A 19,207-nucleotide genomic window follows, 5' to 3' on the forward strand; every position below is an offset into this window, starting at 1 on the left:
TTGAAACTTATCCCAAACTCCACGCCTAGGTGAGAGAGGTAAAATCGAACTAGGAGATTGCAGCTTGATGGAGTTTTAAACCCCCAAAATGTGGCATTTAGGAAACACGTGGTTGCTGATTTGAAGCAAAAAACCAGTAAATGCAACCTCCAAATGGCGTGATAAGTGGTTTCAAATGCATAAGAATAGGGTAGAAACCAAAACGCCTCTCCTTCCTAGAAGATCTCCACGAAAATCGATTGAAAACTTCAACAAATTTGCTTCCAACTGAAAATCGGGTGTTTGGGAGAGAAGAACAAGTTCGAATTTACACTTGCATGTGAAAATCGGGTTTTTGGGAGACAAATACAAGTTTTATTTTCACTTTTTCACTTACTAAGCCAAAATCAGGATTTTTTAGCCAAATAGCAAGTTTTATTTTTGACTTTTTTCACTTACAAAGCAAATTCGGGTTTTTTGGAACAATCTGCAAGTTTAAAAATGTCAAAAATGCACTTTATGTGTAAAATCGGGTTTTTTGGAGAGAAATGCAAGTTTTACTTGTAAAAGCGAAATAAAATCCCTACAACAAGTTATACTTGCTTGCACATATGTAATGGGGATTTAAAATCCCTATTACATGTAAAAACCATTAAAGTAAGGGTTTTTGGAGAAAACTACAAGTTTACTTGTAATTTAGCCAAAAAATCCTTATTTTAACTAAAAAAGACCAAAAAACAATAAAAATGATAAAAACAATAAAAGGGAAATTTAAAACAAATTACAAGTATTCATCCTTGAATAAAAGTGCACATGTAATAAGCCAAAAATTCCACTACAAAGACCAAAACAATGATTATCATTAAAACTTGCAATTTGAAGAAAATTCTCCACTTGCAGTCGGGATTTTAAAACCCGAAATTGAAGGAAAGACATAGCAAACGAACCCAGAATTTGACGAAATTCGAAACGTAGTTCAAGGATGGACTGAGGATTAAGCCAGTCCAAGGATTAGTCAAAATTCTGCCCCGAGAAGTGTGCCATAGAGTAAATTTTTTCATTTTTTCACAAAAACTTTATGTAGTGGTCCTTCACTTTTGGAAACAAAAATGAGGACAACACCTAGCAATTATGAATTCTTGGCATTTTGTCAAACATTTGTTATAATGACAAAAAAAATAGCCCAACACATTACAAGGTCCTTCCATGAATTGGAAGACAATACGAGGACTTGGATATGTGTGAACAAATTTCAAACATTTCATGAGCTCATGAGCCAAAGCAACGAGCAAAAGAAAAGGTTGAAGATACAAACATAGGAGAGGGAAATGTTGAAGACGATAAACTAGTAGAAAAGGAAATAGATGGTGTAGTATATAGAAATTGACATCACCACAAGAGACAAAATCCATGGAGGCAGGTTGTGAAGCATTGAAGCAACCACAACTATGGGCATATATGGAACCACAATTATGCTCATACACAAAATCAAAGGCGCAACAACTATGGACATTTGTGATGTGCAATTATGGTCATATATGGAATTAAAGGAGCAACAACTATGGACATGTAGGGACTCCGAGAAGTAGTCACCATTGCTATACATGGAATCAAAGGAGCAATAAATATGGGCATACGTGCAATCAAAGGAGCAACAAATTTGGATGTATAGGGATTCCAAGGAGTTGTTAGTATGCTATACATGGAATCAAAGGAGCAATCACCATGGCTATACACAAAAGAAAAAGAAAAACAACTCTAGATATGATTGGAATTTGAGTAGCCCATCAAAATATGCAAGAACAATTAATGAAAGATACCATCGACAATTATTGTCCACCCAAGTCACATTAGGATGGTTGGATGATGAAGTATGGAATCAAGTGTGTAATGATTTGATAGTCTTATTATTTGGTTTCTTCTCATGTTTCAGGGATGAAACATGTCAAGAAATGATGGCATGTTATTTACCTATGCATATGATTTTATGGTCTATATGGGATGGTAGAGTAACTAAGATGTGGCACACATTCCCTTTAGTTATATTCGCTCAAATGGGTAACTTATGGAACTAGTTTTATTGGGTAATTAGTCATCCTATGTGAAAATGATGAGTTTAGCCTCCCATTACATTATAAGGAAGTTATTTTTCAGTAGATGAATATCATTCTGAAGGATATGTCAAGTACATGGAGTATTCTATTTGGGTTGGATCTCATCTAGGAGATATTGAATGCAAGGGTGTTTTCCCTAAGGAGTATTCTTTGATGTTACCCTACCTCAAGGGTAATTATTCTATATCTTAGTTTATTGGATATTGGGACATCTTTGGTAAACATCTTGTGTTGTGTGATCTCTATGGTATGCTTATTGGTTGGCATCTTTAAATATTTTCTATTGTTGGGTATTTGGATCTTATCAAAGTATATCTAAGGGCACATATACCTTATGGAAGAAGAAATCTTGAGCTAATTCTAGAGTTTTGAGAATTCCCATTTATCTCTCTTTCTAAGTATGCTAACACATTTATTGTTAAATTATTACTATCCTATGTTTATTGTCTTAAAGAGTTTGATGTTTTGATCTTAAATTGTGTATATATACTGGCCAGTGGTCTTTAAAAAACCTCCAATTTATTTTTTAAAAGAGTTTGAAAATAGCATATTTATCTATTTTATATTAGTTTTCTTATGTGTCTTTTAGTAATTGATTATTGTAATTTTCCCACCGTAAAGCTCCTTTTTTGTCTATGACAACTGACATTTTGCTTGGTGTCTTTTGGGCTAATAATCTCTGTTTTATCTAAAATAATTTGGGCTGCTTTTGTATGCTACAATATGCCTTTTTTAGTTTTATTACGGAAGATTAGATAGACAAATAGTAAACTAAGATGACATGAATTTGGTGATATTAGTTTCACATTCTATCAAGTAACATAGCTAACTCTTTGTCTTGTTTATAGGAGGCACTAAAGGAACTGTGGCATGCCGCTTTTCCAGAACTAGAATTTAGTGGGTTAATTTCTGAACAATGGAAGGAAATGGGCTGGCAAGGAAGAGATCCGTCTACTGATTTCAGGTATTTGTTTGTAGAGGTACACCTTTTAGATTTGAACAATCTTTTTTGTTTAGAAAATAAAAATAAATAGGCAATAAATTATGTGGAAGTTCCAATCTTGTTTTCATTCTGTCAATTTTACATTCACGTGATTGCTTTGTTGTATCATGATTTGTATTCGACGAGCCATGTTTACCATATTTCAACATCTATCTTGCAGGGGTGGTGGCCTCATATCCCTAGAGAACTTAATATTCTTTTCAAAGACATATCCAGTATGTTGCTTATTTCTCTAATTTCTAAATAGTATACTAGCTTGCATTTTCTTTAATATGCTTTTAGAATTAAATGTTGTTTGTGGCACTATCACTACCATCTATATTATGATGGTTGGTGATGATATATTCAGTGACAATATCCTTGGTGATAATATCAATCTTTTGTGGTAACTTAGTTGACTAAGATCTTATGATTACAAGGTGCATAATATTAAAGAGTAATTTTTTCAATAAAAAAATGTATTTTAGTTTTTCCTCAAGGCTTTTTTGTGATGATCTTTTCTTCTATTAAATCCTTGTCCCACCTATTACGTTGTCTTGAGAAGATTTCTTCCACTTACATATATGTGTTTCTTAAAAGAATATCTTGATCCTTGGAGACTAGAAATCCAAGTATTGCACTACATTTCCACATACTTCAAATTTCCAAACATGACATTTTGTTCCTTTTCATCTAGACATTTGGTTAGGATCTTCTAGTTCTAGATAATTAGATGTCATAGATATAATCACATCTCAATTATAACTATCTATTTGTATGTCCTACAATAATATACCCCTTGATAAGCCTTGCTTGGATGTTGTACATCTTCAAATCTTGGTGCTTTTGCATTATGACTACCCCAACTTTTTCAACTATCCTAATAGGATGTCTTTAATTCATAATAGAATTTTGACATGGGACACCTTGGCACAGCATGTTATTCTAGGAGTTCCTTTTTGGGGTCATTACAATGTATTATTAAGAAAATTTCTCATCCCTTTTCCATGCTCAATTTTGGACTTGTTACCTGTCAAATTCTGAAATTCCTATGTTTGACTCGTATCTTAAAAAGTTGGTCATTCTCAAAGTTGTAATTTGAGCTGGCCTTTGTTGTTATCATTGTTTATCGCCTTTCCTTTTCTTGTGTTTGGCCACTAATCTTTTCAAAACACAAGATGTTGAATGCCACAGCAAATTGAAAATTAGCAATGGCAATGTGTCGTTAGATTCATTATGTTGAAAAGCAGAAATGGTGATTTGGGGATGTTTCTACTTGGCCAAAAAATTGCAATGACAAACTTGCAAAGTGTTAGGTTGAAAATACATCAAAGGCAATTTGGTTGAATCATTTTTTCATTCTAACAAGATGGCCAACACTACAACTCAAGAAGGCTTTTGCACGTCAGGTAGCTATGATCATATTGCAAAATGATTTCATGGAAAACAAGCTTTTACAGGTTCACAGATTGATGTATATGAAATTTATCGATAGAATTTTACTAGGCATAGATAATGATTTGGTGTGATAGAGAATACTTTTAAATGGGTTCTATCTCCCTGCCCGGTGTTTACATTAAAGGGAAAAATATATTGAAGTTGCTATTATGATGTGCTCCTTTTAAGTAATATAAATTATTTATTTATAGTACATATTTAGTTAATTGATTAATTAATCAATTTGGTTTTTGATATTATTGGTAAAGGTTGGTTTGTGAAAGGGCCCAAACCCTTAAACAATGAAGCAGCAAAAAAGACAAAAAAGCCCCAACAAAAAAACTCCAAGAAATTGAATCCCATGAGGAATGGAGTTTGCCAAGCTGAAACAACACCAAAAACCAATGACCACAATGGACCAACAATAGATGAGCAGCAACAGAAAACTACCTTTAAGACAAGTTTTTTTACTGGAACCAGCAACAACTGCCTGCCCTTTCCTCTTTAGATTTTTTTTATGAAGCATAATGCTAAGGTTGTTGGTATTGGCCCATTTCCTATTAGGAAACTTCATGTTAGCATTGGCCCTAGAAACATCATCATTAACCTGCCTCTAGAGGGCAGTCATTCTCATCTTCATCCTCTCATTTTCATTTTTGCACCACTTGAGTATGCTATGTTGTAAATTGAAGTATCTTCAAGGACATTCAATTTAGAGTCCAAAACCTCACAGGTAGAGCAAAAACTACAACTGACCATTTTACCTTTAGTATTGAAACTCCGTCCTTAGGCTGATTAATACAATCCTTGTTCATTTTGTCGAATTCAACATTAGAGAGTTCACTAACTACCTTCGAAGGATGAGTTGTTGCTTAACATTTGTATTTTCAAAAATGGAGGTTTATTCGGGTGGTGTGGAGTTTTTGAACCTGGAAAGAGTAGGACACAATTTTTTGAATTTGTCTAGCTCCAATGGCGGCGGTTTTGGTGCAGGATTTGTGGTTGGCGATGGATTTGTTGATGGTGAAGCGAAGGTTGGTGCTTGTTCTACTGCTGTCTTGCCAAGTGGGTTCAAGCTTTAGTTTTCAAGGGTCCTATCTCCCCATACCTGAAAGGTGAAGTTGATGGGACAAGTTGTGATTTCAATAGGGCATTGTTTGGTCCCTCCTCTATTGGGTAGTACGTCAAAGGGTACCCACCCTGATGTTTCGATCTTTGGTGTGGACTCTTTCGACTAGTCTTTTTCTGGGTGCTCAGTTGGGAATACTAAATGATCTGCCCTGTTTGGTGTCGAGCCAAAAAATAAAATCTCCTCCCCTCCAATCCAAAATCTCTCAAATGTAGCTTAGGTGAGTTCTCTATTTCCATTCCCGGCGTTTTGATTGATAAGAGTGTTTCCTTAATGGAAATGTCTCTAGTGGGCAAGTTTCTAGGTCCTCAACCAAACATAGACTTGGTTCGTTCTTTCACTAAGAAGAAATGGAAAACCAAAGGCCAAGTAGATGTTTTTGCCATGGCTAGAGGTTTTTTTTCCTTCTTATTTTCCTGGGAAGAGGATTTGTGGGCTATGCTATGTGGTGTAAGTCGACTCTAGATCTGAAAAAATGGGAACTTGGTTTCAACTTGGCTGATGCTATTTCAATGTGGTTTCTATCTGGGTCAAGCTTCTTGGACTCTCAATGGAATTATCGGATGAGGAAGTTTTTAAAGGAATTGTGAGTTCATTTAGTCAGCTCTTGACTACTGATGAGATGACTTCATCGAGAAAATGACTTGTCTTTGCCCGCATTTGTGTTAATGTGGAGCAATCCTACAATCTTCCTTCGTCTATCAAGATTAACTCCAAGCTTGGGGACTGGAATTAGAAGGTTGAGTTTGAATATATTCCCTTTGCCTTCTTTTTATGCAAGAAGGCAAGCCATTGGGCAAAAAGCTGCCCATTTGAGTCTTAGATGCCCTCTAAGAAAGTTTGGAAGGAGATGTTTGCTGTTGATAAGCCTTTTATGGATGGTCCTTGTGTTCAAGCCGCTGGTGACAATCAGTCTGATGCTGAGAAGCTTGTGAATATACTCTCTTCCTAGAGGGTTTTTGATGGTTTGGTGGAGGCTTCGAATACTTTGGATGCTATGGTTTTTAAGGATTTTTCGTGGAAGGAGGAGCTCCCTCCTTTGCCCACTATTGAGAATGCTATGATTCAGGGAGCTCTTGAGTCTCTTGTTTTGATCTAGCTTGTTGAGAAGTTTGTGTTCGTAGATAATAGGGCTGGTTTAGATGAGCCTATTTCTATTCCTATCTTTGGAACCTATCTCCATTCCAAGGAGGGTAAGTGTGAAATTTTGGTGGCTAAACGATAGAGGTTTGTACCTAAGATTAAGGAGATGCCATAGATTGTTCAACCTTCCCTTGAGATTGTTTCTTCGCAAGAGCTTAAGGGCTTTTAGAGTTCCATCCATGACGAGTCAGAAGAGGCATCGTTTATCATGGCTAAATCCAAGAATGGAAGAAAAACCCATTTGCCAACTGTTTCTCAAGGGGTTACTACTAGGAATAGGTAGAAGGCTGATTGTGGTTCAAAATTGAGAGGAAAGGGAAGACCCTATTTGCAACAAAGCAAGGGAAAAAAAGTAATCTAGAAATAGCTGAAGGTATCCAAAAGACTGTACCAGAGATGGAGCACACCTCAAAATTTTTTATGAAGGGTTGAATAAACCTCACAAACATGATCTCATATCAAATTTGATTAGAGATCATAATCTTGATATGTTTCTTATCCAAGACACCATGATACAAAGTGATAAGTTGGAAAGAATTAAGAACTCCTTTAAAGATTGTTGTCTACATAGTTCTAATGTTGATTGTGCTTTAGGTGGTATTGTTATTTTTGGGAACCCAAAATTGGTTAAGGGGATTCCCTTCTTTGAGGGAATCTAATCATGTTGCTACTCTTTTCAAGCATTTGAGGGATGATACTTCTTGGATTACATCGAATATCTATGCCCCTAACAATAAGATTGCTAGGAGAAGACTTTGGAATAACCTTACTAGATTCAAGTTCATTCATCCTAAACCTAGTCAGTTGGTTATGGTGGATTTCAATACCCCCCTCAAAGAAGATGAAAAAAGGGGAGGTTCTCAAATCCCTATGGATAGTTAGTTTGTTTTGATGGATTTCATACATGAATAGGCCTTATTGGACATTTATCTTCAAGGTGCTTCCTTCACCCAGTCTAACAAGCATGTGGGGATAGATCTTATTCAGGTGAAATTGGATTGGACCCTAATTTCCTCTGGTTGGCTTGTGTCATACTCCTATTCTCATTTAGGCTTACTAGGCTTGGCTTTGATCACTTTCCTATTTCTCTTTCTGTTAAGATTTTGGGTAGAAAAAAGATGTTCCCTTTTAGGTTTGAAATGATGTGGCTAAGGCACCTAGATTTTTGAGATAGAATAAAGGAGTGGTGGAATGTAAGAATTGATGGCTTTGCTATGTATAAAATCGTTAAAAAAATTAGTTTCGTAAAATCTAATGTCTAGAAGTGGAACAAAGCCTCCTTTGGCCAAATTTTCTAGGATAAAGCTTTCATTAAAAAGGAGCTAGAAGATATTCAGAGGACCATCCAAGCAAACGAGTATGATGCTCATATTTAGGGTTAGGAAAATGTTCTTCTTGCTTATCTCCACAACATTATTTCCACGGAGGAAGATTTCTGGAAGTAGTGCTCAAGAGCTATTTGGTTGAAGAGTGGGGGTAAAAGATAGGGCTTCTAATCGTATCAAATATATTCATAGCAGTGGGGTCATTTTGGAAAATGAAGAGGATATCATGGGGGCAGCCTCTAATTTCTTTTCGACTTTGCTTACTTCTGGTGGGATCCTTGATCTTATCTATGAAGATCATATTTTGAGCGTCATCCCTAAGCTGATTGTGGAGGATGTTAACAAGAAGTTGGTGGCTATCCCTTTCGAAAATGAGAAAAAGAGGGCTGTTTTCTCTTTTGAAGGAAACAAAGCTTCGCCCCGATGGCTTCCCCTAGCTTTTCTTGAAACTTTTTGGGATGTGGTGGAGAGATGTCTTCAATGATAAGGAGTTTTTGGTCATAGACATATATTTAAAGAGTTAAACTCAACCTTCATTGTGCTTGTTCCAAAGTCCCTTGGTGCTAATTCTTTTGATAAGATCAAACCTATCAACCTTTGCAATTTTGTTCATAAGATTTTCTCTGAAGTCCTGGCTCTCAAGTTGCAATCTGTCCTCCCAATGATCATTTCGGCTCAGCAAAATGGCTTTGTCCTAGGGCGTCAAAATTTGGATTCGATTTTTTACTGTCCACAAGAACATTCACTCTCTTGAGATCAATAAAAAAGCTGGTATCCAGCTTAAACTTGATCTTTTGAATGCTTATGACCATCTTAATTGGCAGTTCCTCATTAAGGTGCTTAAGGATTTTGGTTTTGATGGTAAATTTCAGGACATTATATGGCAATTTCTCTCGACTCCTAAGTTCCCAGTGATTATCAATGGTTCTTCATTTGGCTTCTTCAACAGCTCTAGAGGTATAAGACATAGTGATCCTATCTCTCCCTTCCTTTTCATCATCATACTTGAGGCTTTGGGGAAATACTTGTAGAAGGTTGTGAATGATGGGTTCCTTAAAGGTCTCTTCCCTTCCTCTAATTTGCATATCTACTCTTATCAACAATTTGTTGATGACATGTTAATTTTTGGTCTTTCCTCTATGCGGGAGGCCAAGAATCTTTAAGTCTATTCTAATCAATAATGTAGCTGCTTCTGGTCAAAATGTTAGTCTCCTAAAGAGCTCCATCTACTTCCTTACTACTCCTGATTCCAAGCAGAGGAAAATCTTGAGAATTCTTTATTGTAAAGTAGAAAGTCTCCTTGCAATGTATATTGGCCTTACTCTTTGTTGTAATAATGTCTTGAATTTTTTTTTGGTTGGGACTAATTGATAGATTTCATTCAAAGTTAGCTGGCTGGAAGGGAGCTCTTCTAAGCAAAGCAGGGAAAGTCCAACTTATCAAGGCTACTCTTTAGAACCTCCCTGTTTATGCTATGAGTCTTTTCAAAACTCCTACAAAAATTGTGTAAAAGATTGAGCAAATTCTAAAGAGATTTTTGTGGATTGGTACTGAGGAGAAAAAAAGATTACAACTACTAGCTTGGGAGCATGTTTGTAAGCCTAAAAAATTCGGTGGCTTGGGAATTAGAAGATTAAGAGATTTTAATTATGCTCTTATGGCTAAACAACTCTGGGGGCTTTTTATTGAAAATAGTGAATGGAATAAGATTATGCTTAGTAAGTATGTCTTGAGCCCTCCCAACTTCAATTAGTTTATAAATGTCTTCGATCACCCACTTGGATTGATGCTTTGGAACTTTTTTTTGAAATCTAAGCTCATCATTTCTAAAGGCTAAAGATGGTCCCTTGGAAATAGTCAACTTATTAGCTTCTGGGACGATTGGTGGATTGGTCATTGTCCTATTAAGGACTTGTCATGGGCGCTCCCTTTTAAAGGCATTGGCAATTAGATTCTTTGGCAGTATGGTGGTGGACTATATCCAAGATGGAGGTTGGAAGAATCTTCTTGTTGTGGATCTAGGCCTTCATGTTCTTCAAAGCTTGTTATGTGCACATGTAATGTCCCCTTTTGGATCTTCCCTAATCCACCCTAGAATCACAATTTGATAAAGGATGAATTATATCTAGCAATGCACAAGTGTCGAAACCCTTGATTTAGATCCCAATGCTTATAATTGTATGAATCTGCAAAGTGTTATTATTTGTATATGATGTTATTGCTTTTGCTTGCACGATTCTTCTTCTTATCTTGATGATGACTACCTAATGCCCTTCTTGGCATAACAACTCAGCCTATATATCCCTTAAGAGGGCGCGAGGGGTTGTGCCTCTTGAAAGGGAACTCTTTCCTTCGTGTCTATTGCTTTTCCCTTGTGCTTATTATCTTACTAACTTGGTCTTTGTTAACTTAAGCGTCCACGCCTTAATTATTTGTCTTCCAACTCATGGTTGTAAACATAATGTGATCGCTTCCTTTATCACTAATGAGATTCCTTTCTCTTTTGATCAATGATGAGATCACGGTGCATGCATCAGCTTATGCTTTTGTGCTGGGTTAGAATGCTAGCATATGTTAAAATCGATTTAACACCTTCTCCTTGTTTGTCTGGGTCCAAGTTAGATGACATAAAATTGTGAAGTTTGATATAATAACACATTTTTTGAAAGTATAGATATACTCCTTAGTTGCTTTTCCTTAAAGGTAGGCTATTAGGGAAGTTAAGGCGGGGCATGCCAACACATCCTGGCCTCCCCCTTTCCTAATCAAGTGGTCTAGAACTACACTCCTTTAGGTAATTTATCGGTTGCTTCTTCTTTCTCTCTTTTGGTCGAGCCTCACTCCCCCTCCTTTTTGAGCCTCTTTGTGGAACTCGAAGCTTATTCCTAAGGTAAATATTTTTTTCTGGCTCCTAGCTCAAATTGAAGTTCTTACTATTGACAACCTTTGTAAGAGAGGTTTTGCATTGGCTAACAGATTCCCCTTTTGTGTCATGGATTCTGAAAGCTCTCTCCGTTGTTCCTTTGTTAGGGAAGTGTGGGCTCCTATTGTTGTTTTGTGGAACCTTAGTTGGGTTTATCCTTTTTCCTTTGGTGACGTATGGTTTCAATGGGTTGCCCCTTCTTGTAACCATGCACTTTCTTTCCTTTGGTCCTTAATTATTCCCCATGTTGCGTGGGGTGTGTGGAAGGAAAGGAATAATAGAGTTTTTAGAGATTCATTTTCTAATCTTGATGTTGTGTCTTTCAAACTTTGCTGTGCTATCAAGGAATTTTTTTCTATGGGGGTCTTTGATTCTAACTTTTTTGGTCCAAAAGTTTTTGTTTCTTACTATGATTTGTAGGTTGCCAAAAGTCGGGGTTTGGCCTTTGATATTTCCATTCCTACTAAGAAAGTTAAAAACTCTAGAGACATTGTGGTTTGGTGCTTTCCTCCTAGTGGTTGGATCAAATTAACTTTGACGAGGCAACCAAGAGGAAGCTGGGGCCTACAGGTTGTGGGGGAGTGTTGAGAGATGAATATGGAAGGCTCATTTCAGCGGTGGCACTCCTTTTGAGAATCTAGACTAGTCACCTAGCTGAAGTGGCAATGGCCTATAATGCCTTTAAACTTTCTCATTCTCAGGGCCACAAAAGAGTTTGGATTGAAGGAGACTCGCTTAATATCATCCAATGTTTAAAGAAGATTCAAAAGCCAAGTTGGTCCATTAAGAACTGAATAAAAGATTTCTTTTCTCTCATTAGTTTCTTTGAGGGATGCCACATTTCTAATATTTAGCGGAAGGCAATAAGCTAGCAGACTCTTTTGGCAACCTTGGTGTCCCTAGCATTGCAGAGCAAAGATGGAGTCTTAATGACTCCCTTCCCCTCAATGTTAAAAGCATTATTAATCGTGATATTTTACATGGACGGAATGGATTTGGCAGATGATTTCTTTTTATGCCTTGTCATTCGAAAGGCCTTTGCTCTTATGTTTTGTGTGCATATGGTCATTCTCATTAATGATTTCTTAGAAATGCTTCCGCATTTAATTATTCCCGCACAAAATCTGGGCATTTTTCTCTTATGGTTTAGTTGATGGGGTAGGTTGTGGGCTGTATTTCAATTGTTTCTTCTGCTAGTGAGTGTAATTATGGGAGGCGATAGAAGTAGGTTCAAACTCTTGTCATGCGATGGATATAAGAGGAATGCCCGGGTGTGGAGAATCTTGGAGAAGGGGGGCTCACTCCATATTTGGGAAGACTCACATGATCCTCATGCTTCTAGAACCTTCATTAAAGGTTGGAAAGGGTGCACCTTATTTGCCTTTGGGAAGGAGCTGGTAATCACTGAAGCTGTTATTATTGAGATTACCGGTTTATTGATGCAGGAGTGTAAGATATTTAGAGACAAAAAGGCCTCAAAAGATGTGCAAAAATTATTTGAAGGGAAGGAGGAAGATAGACTAGTTCAGAGGTTGAACGGAGGCTATGATAGGAAGTCTATCAATATCATCTGGGAAGACATAGCCAAGGTGATCATGCGCTACTTTACTCTCAAGTACTACTATGTTTGGATTTCTTTTTATTTTGTTCAATCACTTTTGGCACAATCAGCTGGTTTCCTTTTCATTTTATCTTCTTGCCTCGCTGAAAGAACCCATTGTGCATGAAGGCTTAATCCACTTAATCATTGAACATTTCAAATTTCTGTCGTCTCCTTCAACCTCCAGAACTGCTAGGGTATGTAGGGTTTGTAGTGCTTGAAAAATTAGTTATAAAAAGATATGTAAAAAATAAGTATAAGAACTACAAATGAAACTTTGGCACATTATGTAAAGTTTATACTAATAAACATTTAAAATGTGAAAATGATTGCATTGAAATTTGAACATTAACAATGGTGGGCAGGTTTTGGAACTTTGGGAGCAAACCAAGAATAAGTATAAGAATTGCAAATGAAACTTTAGGATACTAAGTAAAGTTTAAACTCAAGCATAAAAAACATGGCAATGATTGTGTTTACAATAAGAATGGGGGGTGGCAGTTTGGGGTCAAAATAAGGCCTCCGAAACCTCAGAAACTTTCATTACAAATCACATTTTCACTAAATTTTCACCATTTTTTGCTTAAGGACCAAATTTCTAAGTGGGGCTATGGGAGACTCCTAGGCATCCCTGGGATGGTTAGGGGACTCCTGGGAGTTCCTTGGATGTCTCAGGGTCTTTACCATCGTTGTCGTCTTGGCGGCATCCTGATATCAATGGCGGTTTGGCAAGGGTGGTCTTTGCCCCTTCCTTGCATCCCGGGGACGTTACCGTCCTAGAAACGGGGGGGGAAAGGTGAGGGGGGATGTGTCCCTGTGGTACAATTTCTTTCTCATTGAACTGAAATTATTTAGTCACACATGTCCTTGCAGCTAAGAGAGGAATCAAATACCATGTTGCAGTGAAGCATGGAGATAGCAAATATAATCTGCAATCAATAGCGAAAGCCAAAGGCAATCATGTTGTGGAATGTTTGTCCAGCCTTTTCATAGATTGTCTAGTTGGACAACTTTCTATGATATCATCTCACAACTTGTACTCTAGTATCCCTTTGTGGAATGATGTGCATGAAAGTGTTGCACACGAAACTTAGTGTTTGTACTTACCTTTTTTGTTAGGTTTATCTTTAGTTGGTCATCATTTGTGTGGTAACCCAAGTCAAATGTAATCTTCCTGGATAGTTGGCAAGGTCATCCTATCATCGTCTTTTCTTCAACTAACGACTTTTGCAGCATGATGATCACTATAAGTCCAATAAGGAGTAAGCAATGATGAAACACTAGGGAACATTGAAGAGCATCATATGATAGAACATGCAATGATGTGATGTCCCAAAACAAGACTCTATCCGATGTTGTTTGTATTGAGAAAGCTCCTTGTATTATCTTTAAGGATAGCTTGCAATTCATTAGGCAACCATTAAGCATTATAGACATGAAAGATATCTGCTGATATAAAATTAGGAGACCCGAAAGACAACGATAAAGGAATTGGAAAGAAGATTAAGATAACGCATGGACTCCATTATGAGCAGCGAATAGAATTCACCATGATCAGTTTATCTATAGTGATAATAAGACAAATTCTAGTATCAATGAAGTAATGCAGATACCAGCGAGAGGTTATCAATAAGGATTGATATAATGATAGTTGATAGTTTGCATAATGCACCATGGAAAGTCTTCTGTTCCCCCAAGACCTTTTGGTGTACTCTCTTCCCCCGTCAGTCCCCCCTCCCCCTCGAGTTGGATCATAACCTGCTGGTCTCCCATATTTCCACACTCTATAACATTCCCGACCAACTCCCCATCCATTCCGCCCCCCCTTCCACCTGCCATCTCTTCACTTGCACCATCATCAAGGAAGCGGTGAGAGCCATGAACACTAGTAGGGTTGCTGACGAGGAAGGCTTTCAGGCTGAGTTCTTCAAGCATGGTGCTATCATTTTAGGTGCTTACCTCTCTGACTAGTTTAATCAAGTGGTTTGCATGGGTTTTCCCCCTTCTTGGTCCCACCACATCGTCCATCTGATCCATAAGGCGGGACCTCCATCATGTTGATGTGTTTTATATGCACATGTGAACATAGAATAAAATACACAAGAGTATCTTATCCTCTCTTGAACAAAATCTCCTAAATGCTGAAGATTAGCTTAAGGATCACTTGAGAAGATTCCAAGGTTCATGAATGTAGGGTCACTACGTGTGGATAAGCTCCATTGGTTGATGTGATTACGCTAGAATCACAAGGGGACTTACATTTGAATGCCTGAATGCTTGATTCGCTGGAACTTAAATCATCTGATGTTACAATATGATGATGCTTTTGATCCCAAACTAGCTAGAGTTTAAAAAAAATGGCAAAAGATGAAGGGTTGAGAGAGTCTATTTTAATCCTAAGAATGTGGGAAGATGAGTGAATGATTAGATGGAATCCTACTTAGCGAGGTCTCACCATCAACTTGAACAATTTGACACAAGCTCAGTGCAATCTTCTTAGGATATTTCAAATATATCAAACATTGATCACCATTCAAGTTAATGCATAAGCAATGAATGTAGAACGATTTGAAGTTAAGCTCATATCATTCCAGCTGACCACACAAAGCACGCTTACAATCAGTAAGAGGCTAGTGGTATGGACTAGGCGGATTCCAGATGAATACATTCAACAAATTCCTCCATTCAATTTAATTTATTTATCATCTAACATGAAGATCCAACAAGAAACCATGCACATTGTAATGAAACAACACACTTCACCATAACTCCAATGAAAATGGAGTTCATTTACAACTTAGGCAACAACTTCTGCCTTCTCCTCCTACTTTACTCTAATTGCTATTCTATTCTTCTCCTATTTCTTTGCTACTAACTATCCACTATTAGCTATTAACCATTACAAATGAGAGACTTGAGGTTTTATAGAGAGCTCATTTACAATGAATGGCCAGGATTGAATCTCCATCAATGGCCAAGATTTTACAATGAAACCCTAATTAGGGTTTGTTACAACAAACTCAAATTGGCCAATGAAATGATTACAACACCTTGGCTTGACCAATAGATAACAACGGTAGGTACATTGGAGTTTGTGCCTTCATATATGAGCTTGATTCATTGAATCAGGATGTGCTGATGTGGACCTCTCTGATGGGTGGAAGGGATGACTGGGCTGCGACCTCAATCTTGCACTTTGTAGACTTGATTTGATTCATCATCACGAAGGGATGTTGAAAGATATCTCTTGATACTCAACATTATTCAGTTGCTCAATGTGATGATGATGATGAGAAACAAACTTTGATTAACTCTTCTGAGCGATCTGCTTCTTCAATCATGTTTGATGTAGGTCTTGTGATGACTTTGGTTGATCCTCCTTCGTTTTTTGACATACTTGATGAATGATGCAACTGGTTGAATGTAGCTCCTCATTGTACTGACTTTGATTCTTGGATTCCCGAAGGGAATTCAAGATTGTAAAACATCTTTCTATCATGTAGGTTGTCCTTCCTTGATGGTCTAGTGCCTTGAGGTAGTTGGATGATTTCTCCTTTGCACTCCTGCGATCTTTCATGTCAATGTGATAGAATGAGAACCTTGAAGATATCTTGCTCTATTGCTTACAGCTATTGAACATTTGAAGTCTTTCAGCCTAGTAGCATTTTGAGTCTTCTTCATGCAATTGAGGTGATGAGAGGCTTTAAACATTTTGAGATCTTCTCCTCCTTGATGTTCTTGTGTTTGCTGATGAAGCTTCTTGAAGAGGTTCTCCTTGTATCTTGCTTCATCTCTTGCAAAACAAACAAGTGAGTATCAAATACACTTGATATATATATTTAATAAGAACATATAAAGAGAATTCACCCTCATTAAGTGACACTTGAAGTTGTTTTAGCGCTCGTAGGGAGAGGAGTTCTTGAAGTTTATTCCATGTTCATTAAGTTGCCCTCGTCTTGCCCTTGAATTTACTTTCATTCTTGAAATTCACTTTTGCGGCTCAGAACATGGAGTTCGCTCACCTCTGTCCATTCATGAAGTTCACTCTTGCATGTTGAGTTGTCTTGTCTTTCTCAACTCATGAAATTCGCTCCAATCCTCTAAGTCATGAAGTTCATCTTTGTATAAATTCGCTCCAAATCCTCAACTCCTGAAGTTCGCTCCAAACTTCTTTTACCTTGCTCATTCGCTTGTCTTTCTCAACTCCTGAAGTTTGTTTGAATGAGATTCGCTACATATCCTCAAAACATGAAGTTCACTCTAGATCTTTCAAACATGAAGTTCATCATTGTATGAAATTCGCTCCTTTTATTTGATTCATGAAGTATACTTGTATGAACTTCTCTCTCAACCTCTAACTCATGAACTACATTTTGTATAAAGTTCGCTCCAAAAGGGGAAGTCATGAAGTAGGAATTTCGCTCCAATTGTTCAACTCATGAAGTAGGAAATTTCGCTCCACTTGCTCGACTCATGAAGTAGGAATTTCGCTCCACTTGCTCGACTCATGAAGTAGGAATTTCGCTCCAAACTTGCAATTCATGAAGTTCATGTTCTTAAATTTGCTTCATTCCTTTATTCTCAACTTCACTTATGAAGGCTTGAAGATGTAATTCGCTCCAACCTCCTTATTCATGAATTTCGCTCCAAACTTGCAGCTCATGAAGTTGGAAATTTCGCTCCAAGAAGGCAACTCATGAAGTTGGAAAATTTCGCTCCAAGAAGTGTGCACATGATGTCTTCTTATTTCTATCACATTGCTTGCTAAGCTTGCTTCCAAACATAAAGTTCGTTCCAAAAGGTGAAGTCATGAATTTTGCTCCAAACATGAAGTCATGAAGTTCGCTCCAAGACAGCAAGTTGTGAAGTTCGCTCCAAGGCAGCAAGTCATGAAGTTTGCTTGGCATTGAATCCATTCAAGATGATCATCCTTCATTTCTCATTCGACTTCGCTCATGTAGGCTTGATTGTGTATGCTCATTAATGAAATTTGCTCCAAGGAGGCAAGTCATGAAGTTCGCTCCAAGAAGGCAAGTCATGAAGTTCAAGTTCGCTCCAAGAAGGCAACTCATGAAGTTCAAGTTCGCTCCAATACATGAAGTCATGAAGCTCGCTTGAGTGTTTGATCATGGAGTAGGCGCCTTTTGACTTTCCCTCATTCTTGCACTTTCAACATGAAGAAATTCGCTCCAAAAGTCTAACTCATGAAGTTCGCTCCAAACTGGCAAGTCATGAAGTTCGCTCCAAGAGGTGAAATCATGAAGTTCGCTCCAAGGCAGCAAGTCATGAAGTTCGCTCCAAGACAACGAGTCATGAAGTTTTCTTGTGAATGCTTAAACATGAAGTAAGTGGTTCCTTCATCTCTTTATCTTTCCATTTCACTCATGAAGCCTTGAAGGTGAAATTCACTCCAATATCCCAACTCATGAAGTTAGAAATTCGCTCCAAAAGGTGAACTCATGAAGTAAGTGTTCTCAAATCCTTCACTTCATTCTTTTATTGCCAACCTTGTTTATGAAAGCTTGAAAGTGAAATTCACTCCAATCTCCTCATTCATGAAGTTCGCTCCAAATCCTTCAAACATGAAGTTCGCTCCAAACCCTGAGTTCATGAAGTTTTGAAGGTGAAATTCACTCCCGAGGCTTTGAAGATGAAGTTCGTGTTACCATATTTTCACCTACAGGCTCAATCAGATAGAGCCACCAAGTTTTTGAGCAAGTGGTATTTCATAGCCTCTCTATGTTGCATTCAATTACAAAGGAAATAGCCTCAAAAGATTGCAAAGTAAAATCATTTCATTGATATAAATGTACGAAGCATAGAAAGATTAGGCAAGTCTTTCTGAAGAGATGTAATCTTTATTAAAATGATGGAATGTATGTCTCACACAAGGAGCCGTGAGACAGACTATATACATCTGATACTGGTGCAAGAAAGAAATACATAAACATGTATGCATGAGTATAAAAGAAAAGAGAGCATGTTGAGAGTGGAACTAGTCATTGCCTGAATGACTGGTACGGTTGGAGTAGCCTTGATGTTGCCTTTGTATTGCTGCTTCGTCCTTGTCTGCGTCTGCCTTCTAGTATTTGCAAAAAAATTAAATATACAATGAGTTAGAACATTTTGTTCTAAGCAATGGCTGATTACATTCCTAACATGTATACTAACACATGCATGTATATGTAGTTCCTACATGCATCAGGTGCATATAATCAACATCACAGAACATCTCGGAAGAAGCAAATATCAGATCAGAAGAAATCAAATGCATCTTATTTCTAACTTGTTTGCTTCATGTGCAGCTACAGGATAGGTTCATTATTTGTTAGTCTTCAATTCTATGGGTGGGGTTAAATGTGGCTCCCACAAGGGTTGAGCCCAGCTCATATGAAATCAACAAAGGCATGCAGTCATATCTCAGAAAATGTTACAGACAAGAATCAAAATCAGTATGGACAGCAATCATTCACGCCACATGTCACATGTCTCAGAAGATGTATGCAAGGATGTATACATGTCGGAGTAATCTCCATTATGCAGTGAATAGGGCAGCGTAGTGTAGCATAGCACGA

General features: G+C 37.5%; 1 protein-coding gene across 1 annotated transcript in view; it reads left to right on the forward strand.

Annotated features, from left to right (window-relative positions):
• The window catches only part of LOC131060776 (uncharacterized), a 191,640-nt gene that overhangs the window by 153,891 nt on the left and 18,542 nt on the right, over positions 1–19,207 (forward strand). The window contains exons 4-5 of the mRNA XM_057994166.2: positions 2,942–3,057; positions 3,257–3,311. Coding sequence (XP_057850149.1) covers positions 2,942–3,057; positions 3,257–3,311 — 171 coding nt within the window. The remainder of the gene's footprint in view (positions 1–2,941; positions 3,058–3,256; positions 3,312–19,207) is intronic.

This window comes from Cryptomeria japonica, chromosome 10 (assembly GCF_030272615.1).
Source record: "Cryptomeria japonica chromosome 10, Sugi_1.0, whole genome shotgun sequence".
NCBI lineage: Eukaryota > Viridiplantae > Streptophyta > Pinopsida > Cupressales > Cupressaceae > Cryptomeria > Cryptomeria japonica.